We start from the raw sequence: 19,084 nt of genomic DNA, 5'->3' as shown, positions 1-19,084 counted from the left end.
TGGTTCTGAACAATGGCCTTGCTGCCAGGGTGACTAGGTTTGGAGGGGCATGGGGCAACATGGAAGTGATTAAGAAGTAGGGTGACTGGTTGGGGTGAATGAAGCGGTGTCCTGTGAATAAAAATAGTAGATCTTGGTGGTCAAACCTACTTTCTGATTTGCTTGGTTTGAGGAGCAGCAGCAGATGGACTGTAAAATCCTTTATGTCTGCATATTGTTAATGTTATAGCCCATTAGCTGCCATTTCTCTTGTCAGTATTTCAGCTAGCAGTGCTCACACTTTATTTTTTTCACTCTCAGTTAAACTTGATGAAAATCATTATCCATTATATATTTGACCCCACTTAAATGTATTTGTAATTAAAAAAAATATCATGTAATTATCTCAAATAAATAGGTGTAATCAAGCTAAATATTGAAGAAACAGTGGGTGAAATGAGCTTGGGACTTGCAGAATACACACATTTTTGACATTTCAAATTTAATTTGTTCACAGAAATGATGCATAAATAGGCATAAATGAACTACAAAATGTATTTAAAAAGTCCCTTCCCTACTAGATGCAAACTGCTCCGTTTGCCTGCTGAGTAAAAAATTTTTTTTTATCACAATAAACCTTCCTTGCCTTACCATTTTACCCCGCACCACAAGTAAAAACAAGGTTATGAGCATGTGAAAGTGGACCGCTTACTATGGAGTTGTGGTGTGACATTTGTCTGCTCCCTGTTTCAAGTCCATTCTTGTTTTCTTGTTTGCAAAATGACATCACTGCCCCCTTTTGGCAAGTGAAAGTATTACACATCTCATTACATAGTCTGACATCAGCGGTAGGACCACAGAGCTCCGAATCACACTCTTCCTTCTCCACAGCCACCTCATTTGTTCCTCTGTTTTCTAGAAATGGATGATTATGCCAGAATGTGACAAAAGAATTCACCAGGTAATTAGTTTAAACAATGCAATCTAAAGCACATCTTCACATTTTTGTTTTATAATTTGGTTAATATCGAGCACATGAGCTTTGTCACTGATGATCTAGTAAAGCCGACATTTTTGATGGTGGCGCAGCAAGTAAAACTAAAATCCAGACTCCTTGCTCCCTCCTCTATGATCTTGGCCTTACCTCTCCCAAGTTGCCTGCTGGTAACAGAGGACCGCTAAGGTGGGAAGAGAGGGATGCAGGAATACAATAGAAAGGCTCTGCAAGCCAGCTGCTCCCTGTGTGACATGCTGCAACAGATTTGTTACCAAGACTTACAGAAATGTCCTTATATGGTACTGTATGCTAAGAAGCTGTTACTGCTGCCTACATAACACAGACTACTATATTAGAAAAGAATATCCATATGTTTAAGTTTCACCAAGTACAGTTTCAGTGTTCATTCAACCAGCCAACCAAGTGGAACAATCGACAGCAACCGTTTTTGTGTGACAGACCATAAATGTGCCTCTTTAATGAGTTATTGACGCCAACAGCTTTGTGTCTCTGACCCACCGCTGTTGTCTGTTTTTCCACTATAGAGCCGCCAGCTTCTGAGGGACAGTTTCATGGTGGAGTTGGTGGAGGGAGCCAGGAAGCTGCGGCATGTCTTCCTCTTCACTGATCTGCTGCTCTGCGCCAAGCTGAAGAAACAGATAGGAGGGTAAGCGACATAACTGCTTATGCATCTTGTCCTTGTTAGAGTGATCACAGCCGTGAAATACACCACAATACACAGATTACTTACACTGCAAGCGACCAGTAGCAGCAGTTATCTTGTTGATGTTTTGACACAGTTAACCCACTTTTTTGTTTACTGAGTTTTCACCATCCATCCCCCCTGTTTTTGCCTCTCCTCCTCCCACTGCAGTAAAAACCAACAATATGATAGTAAGTGGTACATCCCACTGACTGAGCTGACCTTCCAAGGCCCCGAGGAGACCGAGCCACTTACCATCCCCCAGGTCCCAGATGAAGAGCTCGACGCCATGAAGGTCAAGATCTCACACCTCCGCAGCGAGATCCAGAGGGAGAAGGTAGCTTGGATGGGACACTGTTTCATAAAAATCTGTTCAGGAACTAAGAAAAACAAGGCAGATTTTCACTTTAGTTTCACACGACTTCTTCGCGATAGGAATTTTTCCACAATGATGTAAGGCTTCCTGCGCAAACATTCACACACAGTCAAACGTTTTCACCTCTGTGATTTCAGAGAGCCAACAAGGGTTCAAAAGTCATCGACCGTCTCAGGAAGAAGCTGTCTGAGCAGGAGTCTCTGCTCCTGTTAACATCTCCCAGCATGCCCCTCAGAGTCTACAACAAGAACGGCAAGGTGATGACACTCTCCAGCTTTAACTGCTTCTGTTTCTACATTCTCTTTTTTCATCATCATTTCTGCCCCATCAGCCTCCTCCTACTGCTCGCTGTACGCCCTTCTTCTCTGTATTTCATTTGTCCTTCTCATATTACTACCTCTTTGTCGTCCTCCGCTTCCTTCCCAACATAATATCCCCTCATTGATCTTCTTTCAGATTCATTCTCCTTGATCTGACTCATACTTAAGCTTTGTTGTATCAGTGTGGTGCGATTTCTGTATCATACATCTGTTAAAGCTGGCTGGACGACAATACATGAGTTTACATTTTGAGATTGTACATTTGCACAGATGGCATGTCCTTTTAATTTTACAGCCTGCCTCTCCCTCAGATTAATTGCTGATGAATCAACAGCCATTTTTTTTGTGTGTTTGTATTCAGAGTTACAGTTTCCTGATTTCATCTGACTATGAACGTGCAGAGTGGAGGGAGGTCATCAAGGAACAGCAGAAGAAATGTAAGTGTCCCAGACAGGTCCTGTCAGACCATGTCTCATCCAAACCAAGTTTTTTTTCCCATTTGCAAACATCTTGCATTTTTAGTAAAGGTGAATTCATGTACACTGAACAAAATTATAAATGCAAGACTTTCTCTGTGTTGACAAAAGGGCCTATTTCTATCAAATATTTCTATCACAAATCTGTCAAGATCTGTGTTAGTGAACACTTCTCCTTTGCTGAGATAATCCATCCACCTCACAGGTGTGGCATCTCAAGATGCTGATCAGACAGCATGGGTATTGCACAGGTGTGCCTTAGGCTGGCCACTCGAAGATGTGCAGTTTCATCACACAGCACGATGCTACAGATGTCGCAAGTTTTGAGGGAGCGTGCAATTGGCATGCTGACTGCAGGAATGTCCACCAGAGCTATTGAATTTTCATTTCTCTACCATAAGTCGTCTCCAAAGACGTTTCAGAGAATTTAGCAGTACATCCAACCTGCCTCACAACCGCCGACCACGTGTAACCACACCAGCCCAGGACCTCTACATCCAGCATCTTCACCTTCATCATCATCATCTTGATATGCCACACCTGTGAGGTGGATGGATTATTTCATCAAAGGAGAAGTGCTCACTAACACAGATTTTGACACATTTGTGAACAATATTTGAGAGAAATAGGCCTTTTGTGTACATAGAGAAAGTCTTAGATCTTTGAGTTCGCTCATGGTGAATGGGGGCAAAAACAAAAGTGTTACATTTATAATTTTGATCAGTGTACATTAGCAGCTAATAATCCAAGAACCTTGTGATACATTACTGTAATAATTAAAACATTCAACTATAAAAACTGAGCTTCTCAGTCATAGCTTAGAATTGAGTATATGGGAATGTCCATGTGAAAGATAACACTTTTTGGTTTTCTTTGTTTTTTAATGACTTATGTATATGTGATATAAGTGCCTGTTCTGGCTCCCACCTTAGACACTATTCAATTCCTTCAATCGTGAAGTCCTTTTTACTTTTTTGCTTTTGGGGCCATGCTTTTCTCTTACAAATTCAGATGTTTCACCCTGATACTACTCTAGGCAAATGTATTTCCTTATATAGAGAATTGGGGGTGTGGCTGTATGTTGATTGCAAACATACCTGCCTGTCAATATAGAACGATTCAGTTCACTAACATACACACGGTGGTAAGAACAAAATTGGCCGGTGGGGATGTTTCATGAATCTGACCGTAATTTTTGTTGTCCCATTGTCCACTTATTTTGTGTGCTAAGTAAGAACATTTTTACGTCCATATTAGTGAATGAGGCCCAGTGTAATTTACAGTGTACATTATATACGTTATTGTCTTCCCTCAAGGTTTGAAAACGTCCTCCTTGACTTCCATGGAGCTGCAAATGTTGACCAGCTCCTGTGTCAAACTGCAGACTGTCCACCACATTCCACTTAGCATCAATAAAGAAGGTAAGTAACTCATTTTGAAAGTTCTTTTTAAGACTCAGATGCTGTTTACTAAAATAAAGTTGTCCTCATCATACATTATGTAGTAAATAATTGTGTTCTTCTGACATTATTAGGCATTTGGGGCCTAGTTTTGTTACAGTTAAACCTTAAAATGCCACAAAAACTAAAAAGAAAAGAAATGATTGCAAATAATTATTATTAAGATAAGGATGAAGTACACAGAGGTTTAAGCCACATGCTTTTTACTGTACATGGCTGTTTTTTTCCTCCCTCTGCTCCAAAACAAACAGAGATCTGCATGCTTTTCTAACCCCTCCTCGCTGTTTTTTTTTTCTCTGCTCGCTGAATGTTTTTCCAGAGGATGAATCCCCCGGTCTCAACGGGTTCCTGAATGTAATCGTCCACTCTGCCTCCGGCCTCAAACAGAGCTTGAGTGAGTCACTCACCTTTAGCCTTCATGCGAACAACAGAAAATGCAGATAATCAGACAAAATTAGTTTGATGTGATCATGGAGCAGTGGAAAACAGTGTTTTTCTGGTGGAGAATTTTGGATTTATGTGTTTCCCTCTGACTTTTTTTTTCATTTTAGGTTAAACTTTCAAGTTGCATTTTTAGAATGAATGTCTTCAACTGATAATTTGGTATATTTAGTGATTTGTATAACACGAGACTCATTCCTAATTTGTGTCCAGGGGATAACATCTAACATTTGGCCACTTCATTTGCTAATGTAATGTATTCACAAAGAACACTTCTTGAGTGTAACATCTTTGCAATCCTCTCCTCTCTGTCAGATCTCTACTGCACATTGGAGGTGGATTCCTTTGGCTTCTTTTCAAGTAAAGCTAAGACGAGAGTGTATCGATACACTACAGAACCCAAATGGAACGAGGTGACAGACCAGTGCAATATAAGCATGCATCTCTACATATTTCAGCAGGAAATAAAATGTCCCTGGAGAGTCTATGTTAGTAAAGGGGTGAATTATTAGTCAATGCTGAAAGTATTTCCAAGACTATTTCATCAATTATTCTTAACTTCCTTCATTGGAACACCTTTTAACTAGCAAAGACATATATTAATACATTTACTTCCTGGTAAACCTTATGCTGCCTGTCATGTATCTCACCTATGGTCCTGTAATCAGTTAGCTGTCCATCTTTGAGTAATGAAAAGATATCCAACAGAACCCTCAAAGAGCATCTGCAGCCCCTGCAAACATGTAGCGCACACACACAAATGCATACTGTATACACATGCAAGGCACACATACACAAACATGAATGCATTAATGACACAGCTGGATGTTGGAGGAAGAAGAGCTTTGAGACACAATCAGTGGATCGGTTCATCTGGAGCACAATTTTTTCCATCGTGGACCCAAAGACTCTTTGAGGATTTTGCTTAGCAAAGTGGAAATAATATCATCTAATGAGGGGCTGCTGGTGATGACTCACATCTGTCCAAATGCTAAGTGAACCAACACAGTGTGGGCCTCAAAACGATGTGCAAACCATATGCAGAGTGCCCCCGTACATAATTACAGGGAATGTAATGAGGGAAAGACAGTAGTGGTGGGGTGTATAAATTAAAGTCTTGGGTGGATGCTGATTTTTCTGGAGGAATCCTCTCTCGGTTCATGTGTGTACTCACATCGTGGACACCTTTGCACCGTTGTTTTTGCACAATAATCTCACTAGAACTATATTTGTGTATTTTCTTCCTCTAAGGAATTTGAAATTGATCTGGAGGGCTCTCAGACCCTGAGGCTGCTCTGCTACGAGAAGAGTTACAACAAAACCAAGCAGAACAAAGAGGATGGAGAGAGCACTGACCGCATCATGGGAAAAGGACAGATCCCGGTATGACATGACGTCACCCCCCCTTTCAGCAGACCCACCATGACTCATTACTGATAGGGAGTTATGTCACCACCACGGGCACAAAGCATGAAATCCATATTATTGCTGAATGAATGACTTAAACTGAGCATGATGTAAAAATTTTGTTTAATCACCCTATTATGTAAGGCATATGAAGGGGTTGGTTAAATAGAAGGAAATTGCAGTTAATGACATTGCAGGGGGTGTCATATGAATATCAAAAAAGTGGTGACTCTGGGAATGGCTGTTTATAATATGGTTAACAATTTATTATTAGTTACAACAGGGCCATCCTGCACATGTGCAAATTACATCAATACTACCAGGAGCTCCGTCCGTAAAAATGACAAAATCGTGACGATACTCCCGAAACACCCAACACAGACATCGTCCTGATGATGTCAGTCAGTCTGGCCGCAAGACTGATCACAGGTTGATAGCAGGTGATGAGGTTGCTAAGGTGACGCCAGCCTACAGGATAATGCCAAATACAGAAAGAGAAATACAGGCAGACAAAAAGAGTCTGTGATTGCCTACCACCAAAAACCTCCTTCTCTTCTCCACACACAGCAGGGCTGGTGTGTGCTTTTGTTTAAGTGTGTGTGTGTGTGTGTGTGTGTGTGTGTGTGTGCGTGTGTGCGTGTGTGTAAGATTGTACACTGCTGAGCATTGTTTCACCTCACACCCACAAAAAAAACTGATCTTCTCTTGGTGTCTGACAGATGTGTGAAGGCTTATTTTGTGTTTTTGTCCTGGATCAAACTCAGAACACAGTAGCAAAGCTGAAAAATCACCTTCATGCTGTATCACATGCGCACTGAATTCATATAACTATGAACAGTTTGTTCGGATTGCCGTCTACACTAACACAAGTTTCCTTGTTGCTCATTGTCTGCTAAACTGTGAATTACAGTCACATGCTCCACCTAGTGGTTCCTGTGGTGACATGATCACGTCTTGACAGATGATGTCATTCCAAACAAACCGCAGAGAGTGACTGGTGACAAAGTTGCTCAGCTCAGGATTTTCAAAAACCCAGGGCAAAAACACTGCCCGAAAATAACCATTAATTTGCCAGAGTAGCTGGTAGCAAAACATACTATCCAGGTAATTTACGGTTTACTTGTCTAAATGTAAAAGATTTATTTCTATTTATTCTCTGGCATTATTATTTTGTGTGCTTATTGTTGACATATGCACCAGTGACTATAGTTCTCTCCAGCTCATGTTTTCTTTTTCAGTATCAGCCCAAACTTTTATTCTAATCTAAATAGTTTATTCAAATTGTTGCTTCAAATAGAAAGGCTCAGTCCTGTATGTCTCTGAGTGTATGTCGGAATTTAAAATTGAAATCTATTTTGGTCCAAAAGGTAAGTAGCTACACAAACACAAGAGAAGATTAATTATTCCCAACATAAAAAAAAATGATATAAGACAACAAGGTGTAGGCTTGAGATCATTATGCCCACCCTTTTTACAAGACATCGTTTAAATTTATTGTCAAAAGTCACTGTGAACATAAGTTACAACATCCTTATTCTTACAGTACAAATGCCAAAATGTCATATAGTCTAACTAAACTTGAGTATAAGTATAAGTATGCTACACATTTTCACTTTGTCACTTCATGTCCTCCATAAATTTACCCCTTTAACAGAAACATAGTGATTTTTAATCTAGTCCTGATCCTTTGTTTCTTAAACATGAACACCCAACTTTTAACACTCAAACAACGTTTTGATTCTTTCAGGAACTGAATTATTTTTAACTGTATACATTATGGGCCTAATGAACAACTTGCATACATAGATTGTATGAATAGGCCTGTCTGCATCTGAATGGGCTCTAGCAATAGTTTTCTTCTTTCATCTTTTATGCAGTATTTCTAAACTGTCCCAGCTCATACTATTGGCTTCATGTCAGCATTTAATACGGTTCAGTTTAACAGATCTGTGACTTTGACCGGTAAAGGCTGTGAAAGATAAAAATCGTATTTGTTGGCCAAAAATTTGATCTTTTAAAACATTTTTATCAGGAAGCAAAAGGAGCTTTGCTGTTTTTAGTGGAATGTAATTCTTTGCAGATAAAAGGCTCAAACCAAAGAGCACTCTCAGCAGTGAAAGATTCAGTTATGAGAAATGTGATGCAGCTTTGCACGCAACCAGATGGAGTTTAGCCTAGGTAAACATACAGTACACTGTGTGTGTTTGTTTCGTTGTGTCAGATGTGTGCATGTACCCAGCTTTATTACCCCAGATGGCATGTCTCTTCAGATCTGAGTGTATTTGCCCATGCTTAGGTGTGAATTTAGTCTATATAAACCCATTAGATTTGTTTATCATATTTATAAAAAATACAGTACAGGGATGTAACATAACAACACCTTTGAGAACATTCCACTACGAGAGAGGGACGATTTGTACTGTACAACCATATGTAAAGACACCTTAATCTTAAGAAAGCAAATATGCATTAAATAATCATGTCGCCGCTGTGGTTCATGAGAAAATTTCAGCTTTTAAAAAAAAATTTTTTTACACATTCTGCTTATAAACAAACAAACAAATAGTTGTGGTGGAAGAAGCATTCAGATATTTTACTTAATTAAAAGTAACAATAAAACAGTCTAAAAATACTCCATTAAAAGTCTTGCTTTCAAAATTCTACTCAAAATAACAGAAGTATCATCAAAAGGTGCTTTATAGCCTCAAATGTAAACACACGTTCTGTAGAAAGGCTCCTGTGACTGATATAATATTTATGATTTTATAAATGACATTATTAGTTTGTTAATACTGATGCATCAAGACGTAAGCAGCATTTTACTGTTATAGCTGTTTGAGGTGGAGCTAGTTTTAAATACTTCAAATACTTTTAGCTAGTTCAGTCCAGTGATTCCCATCCCAGGGGTCAAGCCCCTCACAAGAGAAATCTGTGGGGTCGTGAGATGATTAATGGGGCAGTAAAGAAGAAAAGTTCTGATGCCCAAATCGGTATTCACTTTCACATCTTTTTTGTGAAATAATGAATTATGGACATTCTGGTGTGCACGTTGACTCTTAGAAGAAGATCTCACAAAACTCAGGATGTCTTACACAGCGTTGTTTAATGAAGCTCAGCTGAGGAGATCACAGAATCAGCATTACAGAGTGCAGATACAATGCATTGCCAATACCAAATCTGAAGAATGCCTCTTAGTCCACAAAAATTATCCATCAGCTATCCAACACTGTATATGGTCTATCCCTAAAAGGCAATTTTTAACTGGCCTAAATCTGTACAGCTAATCTACGGGATGTCAGCGTCTAATGCCTTGCCCTAAGGTACATTGGAGGCTGGAGGTTACATGCAAAACATTCTAAATGGAGACAGTCAGTCTCTATGCATTCAAGAAATGCGTCATCTGTTAGCCTTGAGCCGGAACAACAGTTCCTCCCTATTAACCCAGCTGCCGTCACCCTGACAGGGAGAGGGACAGCCGCAAAGAGCTATGTATAAGGAGTCAAGGATCAATCTACTTCTGGGCCTACAAGTGACCTCAAGCGTGACCTGAATGTGTCACGCTTTTCATCACCTGTTACCACAATAAACAAATTTACCTTTGGGCCTGAAACAGTTATTGAAATGAAAACGTGAGAAGTTTAGAGGGGTTGTAAGAAGTCATAAAAGGTTGGGAACCACTGGTTTAATCTTTAACACTGTGTTGTATTTTGTATTGTTATCATAAGTTTTAATGTCAAAAGTAACCAGTAACTACAGCTGTGTCGAGTAAATGTAGTAGGGTCAAACAAGCCATAATTGCCTCTGAAATGTTGTGGAGTAGAAGTAGAAAGTAGCAGAAGATGGAAACACTTGAGTGCAGGAGTAGTATAGTACCTAAGTAAATGTACTTTTTATTTGTTTACTTTTCAAAACAGCTTACAAATGATATTCGACTGCAAAATATCACTTTAGCTCAAATGAAATACCACTATGAAATGTCAAAAAAACATATGATGCTAACTTACAGTATATTGTCTTTGTTCTCCACCCAGCTTGACCCTCATACTCTCCAAGGCAAAGACTGGCAGAGAACAGTTATTCCCATGAACGGGGTGAGTAGATCACAGTAATAGTACTTTTATCAGAGTACATTCCTGCATTTCCTCTCCTCACATGTAAAAGGTTGACACATTTATTGTACATTGATAGTTATCTATTGTCTCAAAATACTCATAGTAGGTGTCAGTGTTGCGTAGCTCCAATACAGCCTTATATTTATGTTATGGCAGCACACAGCGGTGAGGAATATTCTAAACAGTTTCTGCAGTTGATGTCTCTGGGAAGTCTACATCTGGTTTTAACATGGCAGGATTTCCTTAAGATCATGGAAAGCTATTGCAGATGGATTTCAGGCTCGTAGATTGGTCTCTCACTCTGTAAACCTGTTTTAACTTTAAGCCCTTTTTTCCTGCGTCAGATCGAGGTCAAACTTTCCATGAAGTTCACCAGCCGAGAGTTCAGCCTGAAGAGGATGCCCTCGCGGAAACCCATGGGCGTGTTTGGGGTCAAGATCTCTACAGTGACCAAGTGAGTTGGCATTTAAACACACAGGAGCTACCTAATTGTAGAGTAATCATCTGTTTTGACAGTTATCCATGGTTCTCTCAGTCTGTCAGGCATCAAGGGCACATTTGTATTCTCCACTGACGTTCAGCCGGGAGGAGCCTAAAGTCACATGAGCAGCTCTGTGAAGCTGTGCGTAGCAGTGCTTTGAGATAATGCTAACATCAACAAGCCAACAAGCTGAGGACCGTGAATGTGTGCACACAATTTCATGGCAATCCATTCAGCAGTTGTTGAGATGTTACAGTCTGGACTAAAGTACTACATGCAGTAGAAGCATCGGTCGGTTGTGTGTTTGCGGCCATTGTTGTTAGTGATTAGTGACATTAATTAAGATTTAAGATTACAAGCGGGTCAACTAGATTTACCAGCAAAAATCAATTAGCATTGTAGATTGTAGAAACTTTTCACCTGAAATACAAGCAAAGAAAAAACACTACAATCAGTCTTGATCATTCTGTCCTTTTGTCTCAATAAACAAAACATTTAGTGCTTCGTCATGTATTCACTAGTCCTGCTGGTTTGTGTTTTACTCAATAAAAACTCCTTTGTTTGGTGATCATTGATGTTTGTCTTCATCCAGGCGAGAACGCTCCAAGGTGCCCTATATTGTCCGGCAGTGCCTAGAAGAGATTGAAAGGAGGGGTATGGAGGAGGTGGGCATCTACCGAGTATCGGGAGTCGCCACTGACATTCAGGCCTTGAAGACCGCCTTTGACACCAGTGAGTATAGCCTTCATCTATATATAGTACATGCTTTGTGTAGGTTTTATGTGACAAAGCTGTTAAGTATTTAATTTGTACTGTTGTCACATGTCAACATGACCATATTTCTGTTCAGATCCTCGATGTGTGTCTTTTCATGAAGGAATTATATTTAGTAGACCTGTTTTAAGATCCCCAAACCTTCAAAGAAGCTAGATGGAGTAGGTTCTACTCAAGGTTTCTGCCTGTTAAAAGGGAGTTCTTCCTTGCCACTGTCACCAAGCGCTTGCTCATGGTGGCAGTTGGGTATCTGTAAATAATGTTGCATAGGTACGGTCTAGATCTGCTCTCTGAAAAGTGTGATGGATAACTTCTGTATGAATTGGCACTATGTAAATAACATTGAATTAGATTCAATTGAAAAAACTGAAAAATTGTGTGAGTTCTAAAAGATTGTTGTGTATTCGAAGATGCACAATATTTACTATGTATTTGCCATAAATATTGATTGTTTTTACATCCCTTGTTGTGGTTATAATACTGTAACTGCAATGCATTTCTAGGACAGAAGGCTGAGAGGATTTATTGGCCATCGCCTGAAGGAAACCCTTTTTCTAATCTTTCTATTTCTGTTCAGGTGATCCTTACAGTAACTCTGTGTCTGACTGCTTGTTAACATGTGGAATTTTCTCTGGTGTGAACCGATTAACCAGATTTGTGGGCTAATTCCTTATGAACTTGCATTTTGTGTTTGTGTGCTAATTGTAAACGTTATCTTGTGTGGGGTTTGTGTACTTTACTGTTTGGTTAGATACTGAACAATAGGACGCATGGCGACTGCTGCTTATGCCGAGATGTTTTCTGTGTTATCATCCTCCTTTTGTCATCGTGCAACCTCCTGTCTTCATGTTGTTGTCGTTGCTTTCCTGCAGATCATAAAGATGTGTCGGTGATGATGAGTGAGATGGACGTCAATGCCATCGCTGGGACCTTGAAGTTGTACTTCAGAGAGCTGCCAGAACCACTCTTCACTGATGAGCTCTACCCCAATTTTGCAGGTGGCATCAGTAAGTCTCTAGGCTATTGACATTATGGAACGCAGCTAATTATCAGTTAATTAAATTTATAATTTGGTTCAAGAATAACTCTTTCATTTCCAGGATATGTAAAAACTGAATTCCTTTTGTCCTGTGCAGCGCTCTCTGATAGTGTTGCCAAAGAGAGCTGTATGTTGAACTTATTGCTGTCGCTGCCAGAACCTAACTTGGTCACATTCCTTTTCCTTTTGGATCACCTGAAGAGGTAGGAACAAGTAAACACACACACACACACACACACACACACACACACGCCCTTGTAAAATATGTAGACACGAGTGTTCACACAGAAAGAACAAAGCCATAAAAATATACATAAATCACACACAAGCAGATCCATTCATATTCGACATAGATTTTAATTAAATATTTGAGTCCTTGTAGTATCTAATGTTTATATTATATTTAAAACTTGCTGATGCATGTTATGGCTTTTCTTGATTGTCAAGTAGTTAAGCAAACAGGAGATTGAAAAATGATAAGACAAAACCTATTTTTCATTGATACATATACGCTTTATAAAGGCAAAGCTATGTTCTATATTTGTTGGTAGCGGCAGTAAATGGTAGGGATAAAATGATTATTTCCATTATGGATTAATGTGTTGATAATTTTTTTAATTAATGGATGAAACATTTAGACTATAAAATCTCAGAAAATAGCAAGAACTGTCAAGTCCCCAGAGCCTGAGGTCATGCCTTCAAAATTTGTCTGTCCAACATTTTAAAACCAAATTAGGTTCACTCTAAAATTAGGGTCAGATTCTGCTCGATAAGAGCTAGATCAAATGTTGTCTGACTACGTTGGAAATCTAATGTGTTTATAATGGCCGCGCTCAAAGGAGAAGTGAAAAGCAGGCTGTCATAGACAAGTGGTAATCATATTTTGCTTGAATACAGGGAGTATGGTGCACATTGTCAGACAGTCTTGCCTGGAGGACGTTCATAGTGTTGAACTCTGTTGTTCACAGAAATGTGACAGACATAGTTGTGTTGAGAAAGAAAAAAGAGAGCAAGAGAGAGAAATTCAAACCTTGCTTACTTTCTCACCTCTGCACAGCTGAGCGTGATTTGAATGTTGGATTGTCTGTTTGGGAGGGTTATAGAAATAATCGGACACAGCCATCCCTTTTATTTTTATCAGGGAGTTTGGGGTGGGAGGTTTCCAAAGCTATCTGATCAGGCAACAAGCATACTAAAGGCCTAAATAATAAATAAATAATTATGAAACACAAGCTTGAAGTAGCAAATGTTTACCACTTTTACTTAATGAATAATTGAATTGATTACTCCAATATCGGCATTGTTCTGTCAACCAACTAATCAAATCATCATTTCAACACTAGTTGAATCTAATAAATGCCAGAGGTCCACACACAACACACACATTTTTCCCCCAAACTATCAGACTCTTAAACTCTAATTCATCCTCAGCACTGCTCCACTGATTATAGTTTATTTCTGTTTACTATTTTATATAATTGATTTTGCATTGATGTATATTGTCTGCTATGTAGTAGAAGGGAGTTACAAAACTCAATTTCACTCTATAACTTGTCATATTATGACAATAAACCTACCAACCTACCTACATCTATCACTGCACATAAACATCACCTGCATGTGGTCTGGTCCTCTATTTACCCCGCTAATGGACTTGTCCGTCTTCCTCTCCTCAGGGTGGCAGAGAAGGAAAGTATCAACAAGATGTCTCTCCACAACCTGGCAACGGTGTTTGGGCCGACCTTGCTGAGGCCTTCCGAGAAGGACAGCAAGATTCCCGCCAACCCCACCCAACCCATCAGCATGGGGGACAGCTGGTCCCTGGAAGTTATGGCCCAGGTGAGTCACACAGATCTTCTTCTGGCATTTTAACTGAATTTAATTTTAAATTAATTTTAATTAGAAGATGCTCTGCTAAATGCAAACTTGAAGAACCAAAACCTAATTTCTGTTGTACAAATGTGTCTCTCTTCCATTTTTTGTTTCCCTGCAGGTCCAGGTGTTGCTGTATTTCCTCCAGCTGGAGACGATCCCCACCCCAGACAGTAAACGACAGAGCATCCTCTTCTCCACTGAAGTATAGAGCTAACATTGACTCTGCTGGCGTGAGACTTTGACCATGAAGGAGTGAAAAATACACGGACCATGGCTCAAAGTGAGCCTATAGTAGTATGTTTTTGAATTGACTGACCAGATTCCGAAGGATTGTCTCTGGCAATGCCTGCGACCCATGAAACACAAGAGGGCGCCATTGGGCCGCTGGCGCTCAGAGGATGCGAGGTCTTTGCCATTCATATCTCTCATTACCTGATATTTAGTGTGATTCCTTGTACCTTCAGTGATGGTGTGGGTACATCTACCATCTACATGTCTCCTCCTTGCCCTTTGTTGGTCTTAACAAATTCAACCTTTACAGCTTGTAGACAGTATGGTTCATAAATCAAGAAATTGTCACAATCAGTCCATAAGAGAACAGGATAGGTTCATTCTTGAATTAGTTTGCCAACAAATCAGAATTGCGGTGTATCTTTTCTGTTTGGGCATTGTTTCTCCGTCTGTGTTTATTCTGGACAATCATCAGCTCGAGACTCCAGCGAAATATGTTTATCAATCTCAACACATTGCTTCATGACCTGCTGAGGAAAATTCTAACTGTTTCTTACATAATCTCAGCACATTGAGAAGACCAGGATACATTTGTGCTGTTTGTGGGAGATAAAAATTTCAAGCTGCCACGATACTGGCTTTTTTTTGTTTGTGTCAGGAAGCCATGTGTTTACAACGTATACAACCCCCCTGTTGGAATCAGAGACAAACTCTACAGCTCAAAGAGGGAGTGTAAGAAAAAAAAAAAGGAACCCGATGATTAGTAATACACTGCAATCTGACTGCCTGCGGTTTTTCCGATCATAACAGCAAATTTCCTCTTTTATTTGTGTTGTTTGTTTCTCAAGGTAGTCTTCAGCTTAAATATCCAGGAAGCAATATATTTTCTAAAATAGGAATTGTCTGTGTTCATGTCTTTGCTGATGACACGTCCTTCTTACTGTTATATAGGACGTCTTGCCAAATTAATGTCATTTGTTTGTAGGAGAAAAGGAAGCAGTTGTATTTGCAGATACAGTATGTACATAATCTTAAAGTTTAATTTTTTTGTTTCTTTTGGTTTAACAGTATAATCATTGTTGCTATTATTGTAATTTATTTTGGGGGCCTGGGGGGAGGAATCAGTTTGTTTTTCTATGTGAACTTTTTTTCTGTTTGATTAAGAAAGTGGTAGGTCTTAGCCTTGATTTCGAGTCTTGCAGTAAATAAGCAGGATTTAGCCTTGTTCTTAGAGAAACTACTCAGCTGTTCCATTCGGCCATGTCAATTATTCATTTAGGTTATTATTATGAAGGTAACACACACATTGTAGTTACATTACTGTATGCTGCTGTGGAAAAGGCACAAGCTCTTTAACTGCTGGGTGTTCCTCAGCACAACGTCCCACATCCAGACACTAACGCCTGTCTAGTGTAGACATTATGCAATGTCATAATACAGCACACACACACACACACACACACATATGACGTTGTCTCTATTTGTACCATTAAATCTGTGGCTGCAGAAGTGCACTCATGCAATGTTAGAACTACTATACTACAAATCAAGTGACCTGAGCACTCAGCATATATGTCTACAGCATATAAGTTGGTTTTAATGAAGGAATAATATTTTGTTTAACTTTTTTTTATCTCATTGCGTATGGCAAAATGTCCCAATAAGTCTTTGTCCCTTTAACTGTTCTTTATCCCATTAAGCCTAAAGGTGTCCAACTCAATGGCCGATTTAAAGGAAAGCTCTTAAGATATTTTGTTGATACTCGTTTTAATTTCTATGTCCTTAATTTAACATGCAGGCATGTTTTATTGACTTTGATTTCCCTTTTTCCCCTTTTGTTTGTTCCCTTGTTATTACTGTCTTGTTCACAAATGTGTCATAGACTTTGGGATGTTGGTAACTCGTGTGTATCTGGTTTACATTATTACAGCATGTCCTTTTCTGGCCAATTTAAAGGATAGGTCCCAGTTTTTTAAGTCTGTCTCAAATCACTATTCAGGTTCCCATGTGAACATTGAAATATGTTTTGCTTGCCGTAATCATTCACTCATGTTCATACAGGCCAAAAGATCCCTTCCTGAGCTTCCACTGGAAGGGATTTGGCTCAAATCCACAGTCCTTGCTCTATGAGAAAAAAGACCCAAAGTTTAACTGAAGTTAATATTAAGGCTTCAGCAATCCGAGTTTATCAGATCAAGAGGTTATCCTCAAAAGTTACAATCCTTTTAGGACAAAATTTCCTCTTATTTAAAACCCCTTCACCACAGCTCTTTGCACAGAATTAGGACTTTTTGTCCCCATTGCTTACATTGAAAGTGCTTCAGGAAGGGACCTTTTATGAAGCCAGTATGAACAGTATGATGATTACAACAAGCGAAACTTGTGTCATTGTTCAAATGGGCACCTGACTATCCTTTATGAGTAAATAAAAAGGTTGGTTTCCCACACATATTTTGGGCATAAAACTTTGTCTTATTGACCGAGTTAATGGATGTGATAAGGGCTTGTGTGTGGTTGTGTCCATGGTTAGGATAATGCAGAGGGGGCATATATGAGTAAATGTTATTAACATAAATGTCTTTAGACTTTAAAAGTAAGAGCAGTCTTTTCTTTCATATACATATCGACTTTCTAACATGTTAAGCCATTTACACTCGCTTTGCACATGATAATATAGATAAAACAAAATCATTGTGTCAACCACATAAATAATAATGTTTGAGATTTGATTTGGAAAGTGTTCATGCCTTCACTTTTCTTTTACTGCCATTATGTAATTCCACTAATCCTGGCCTACTGTAGCATGCACACATTGTTTCATCATCTGTATTTTAGGATGAGATGGGAAATGAATCCTCCATTAATTTATTCATTCGTTCATCCGTGGACTTATAATATAACAAGTCCCGATTGCCTACACTACTCTACCCTATTGTGCCTCGACACTTTTTTTTGTTTAGCGCCTGTCGTACTCTAAACATCAGCGGAAACGCTGACAGTGGAAGCGTTGTTCCGTCTCCTGTTGCCTTTGCTGAGGACAGCCACACACCTTTTATCTCTTGAAGACTAAGACAGGACCTAAAATTAAGATGGTCTTAGCTCATATTGTACATGCCCGTTGTACTTGCCACCTTCATCTGACTGCTGTAATTCCAACCGTAAAGGCAGTCTTAATAGGGCAAAGGACAGAATTTCTTGCCCATGTCTATATTTTAGTTCTTAAAGTTTCAGCTCCTTAACTTGCCTTTTTATTCTTATTTATTTATGCTTTGCCCCTGTTTTGGTATAAGAGGGGCTACTGGAGCTATTTATTCATGATATAATATCATCTTGAGCTAAATTAATGTTTAAAAATTGTCTTTATATGGTGTGCTTTCTTTGGGAAAATGTAAGTCTTATGTTACAGTCTGTTTATCGAACATCCTGTCAAAGTTACAACTGTTTGTTACTATTTTGTCCCAGAATCACAACCACTGTGTATGACATCTTTTAACCCCTTACTCCTGCATTGTTGGCTCATCTCTGTAGTTACTTGTGTTGTACAACAGACTGGCCACTGTGATTGTTTAGCTATCTGATTAACGGAATAACAGGTGCAGGTTCTTGTCCATTGAAAAGGTAGATTTTGTGAGTTTACGTAACTCAGACTTCTCTTACTTGTGTATAATATGTATTATACTAGAGAGTACATTATTTGGTTTCCGTTTAATTTATTGTGGCATCGCCTGACATATGATCGTTAAGGACTGAGCTGGCACACCTCTAGTCTCATTGAAAAAATGCCAAGCTGTCATTAAGTGGTAGAGGAGAAAATAGTCTTATATTGCTCTCAAATCTGCATTGTTTTGTCTGTTCATTGTGTAACTGCATGTACCCTCCATAACCTCACTCCCTTAGATCTGTACATCAACAAGTAAATACAACAAAAAAGGTTTAGTTTTTGTGGAATAGCCTGGAGATATGGAACATATTGCTCTATATGAAAGTTACAAATCTCTACATTTCCATACTGATACTTCCAAATGACCCTCTGCCGCCACTTCTATGACATCATTAGACTACTTTAACCTTTGGGAAAAATGCTAGTTTTGTTTTGTTCCACCTGTGACGGAAAGCTGAGGATGAGACTTGCTGACCAACCACGAACACTTCACTTTTTACCTTCCTCAATTTTTTGACTCTTATTGTTCCTGTTCAATATTCAGTGTTCTGCTTGTAGAACTGTAAAAAGGAATACTGTATTCTGAGGGCAAACATGTTTGGAAGGCATTTGCAGCCTATGTTTGTACACAAAAATGTTAAATAAAATCTCCTTGTATCTACGTAGTGATGTGATTTAATTTTCTTTTTCTTTGATTAGAGATTAAGCCTGCAGCCTGGAAGCTTTTCAGCTGAAAACTCTGAAAGTCTTCT

The 19,084-nt window shown here is 39.1% G+C and overlaps 1 protein-coding gene across 1 annotated transcript in view; it reads left to right on the top strand.

Moving 5' to 3' along the window:
- The window catches only part of bcr (BCR activator of RhoGEF and GTPase), an 86,192-nt gene extending 67,199 nt beyond the window's left edge, over nt 1–18,993 (top strand). Inside the window, exons 9-23 of the mRNA XM_038733784.1 lie at nt 1,522–1,643; nt 1,851–2,016; nt 2,193–2,312; nt 2,737–2,812; nt 4,168–4,272; nt 4,631–4,705; nt 5,068–5,165; nt 6,004–6,135; nt 10,191–10,250; nt 10,616–10,725; nt 11,345–11,484; nt 12,399–12,533; nt 12,663–12,768; nt 14,242–14,404; nt 14,559–18,993. Coding sequence (XP_038589712.1) covers nt 1,522–1,643; nt 1,851–2,016; nt 2,193–2,312; nt 2,737–2,812; nt 4,168–4,272; nt 4,631–4,705; nt 5,068–5,165; nt 6,004–6,135; nt 10,191–10,250; nt 10,616–10,725; nt 11,345–11,484; nt 12,399–12,533; nt 12,663–12,768; nt 14,242–14,404; nt 14,559–14,648 — 1,698 coding nt within the window. The 3' untranslated portion in view covers nt 14,649–18,993. The remainder of the gene's footprint in view (nt 1–1,521; nt 1,644–1,850; nt 2,017–2,192; nt 2,313–2,736; nt 2,813–4,167; nt 4,273–4,630; nt 4,706–5,067; nt 5,166–6,003; nt 6,136–10,190; nt 10,251–10,615; nt 10,726–11,344; nt 11,485–12,398; nt 12,534–12,662; nt 12,769–14,241; nt 14,405–14,558) is intronic.
- Nucleotides 18,994–19,084: the final 91 nt, after the last annotated feature.

Source organism: Micropterus salmoides, unplaced genomic scaffold (genome assembly GCF_014851395.1).
Source record: "Micropterus salmoides isolate LMB-PRFRI ecotype aquatic unplaced genomic scaffold, ASM1485139v1 Ms_hic_scaffold_20, whole genome shotgun sequence".
NCBI lineage: Eukaryota > Metazoa > Chordata > Actinopteri > Centrarchiformes > Centrarchidae > Micropterus > Micropterus salmoides.
The sequence above is the reverse complement of the archived record's forward strand: the minus strand, read 5'-3'. Positions and strand labels throughout refer to the sequence as shown.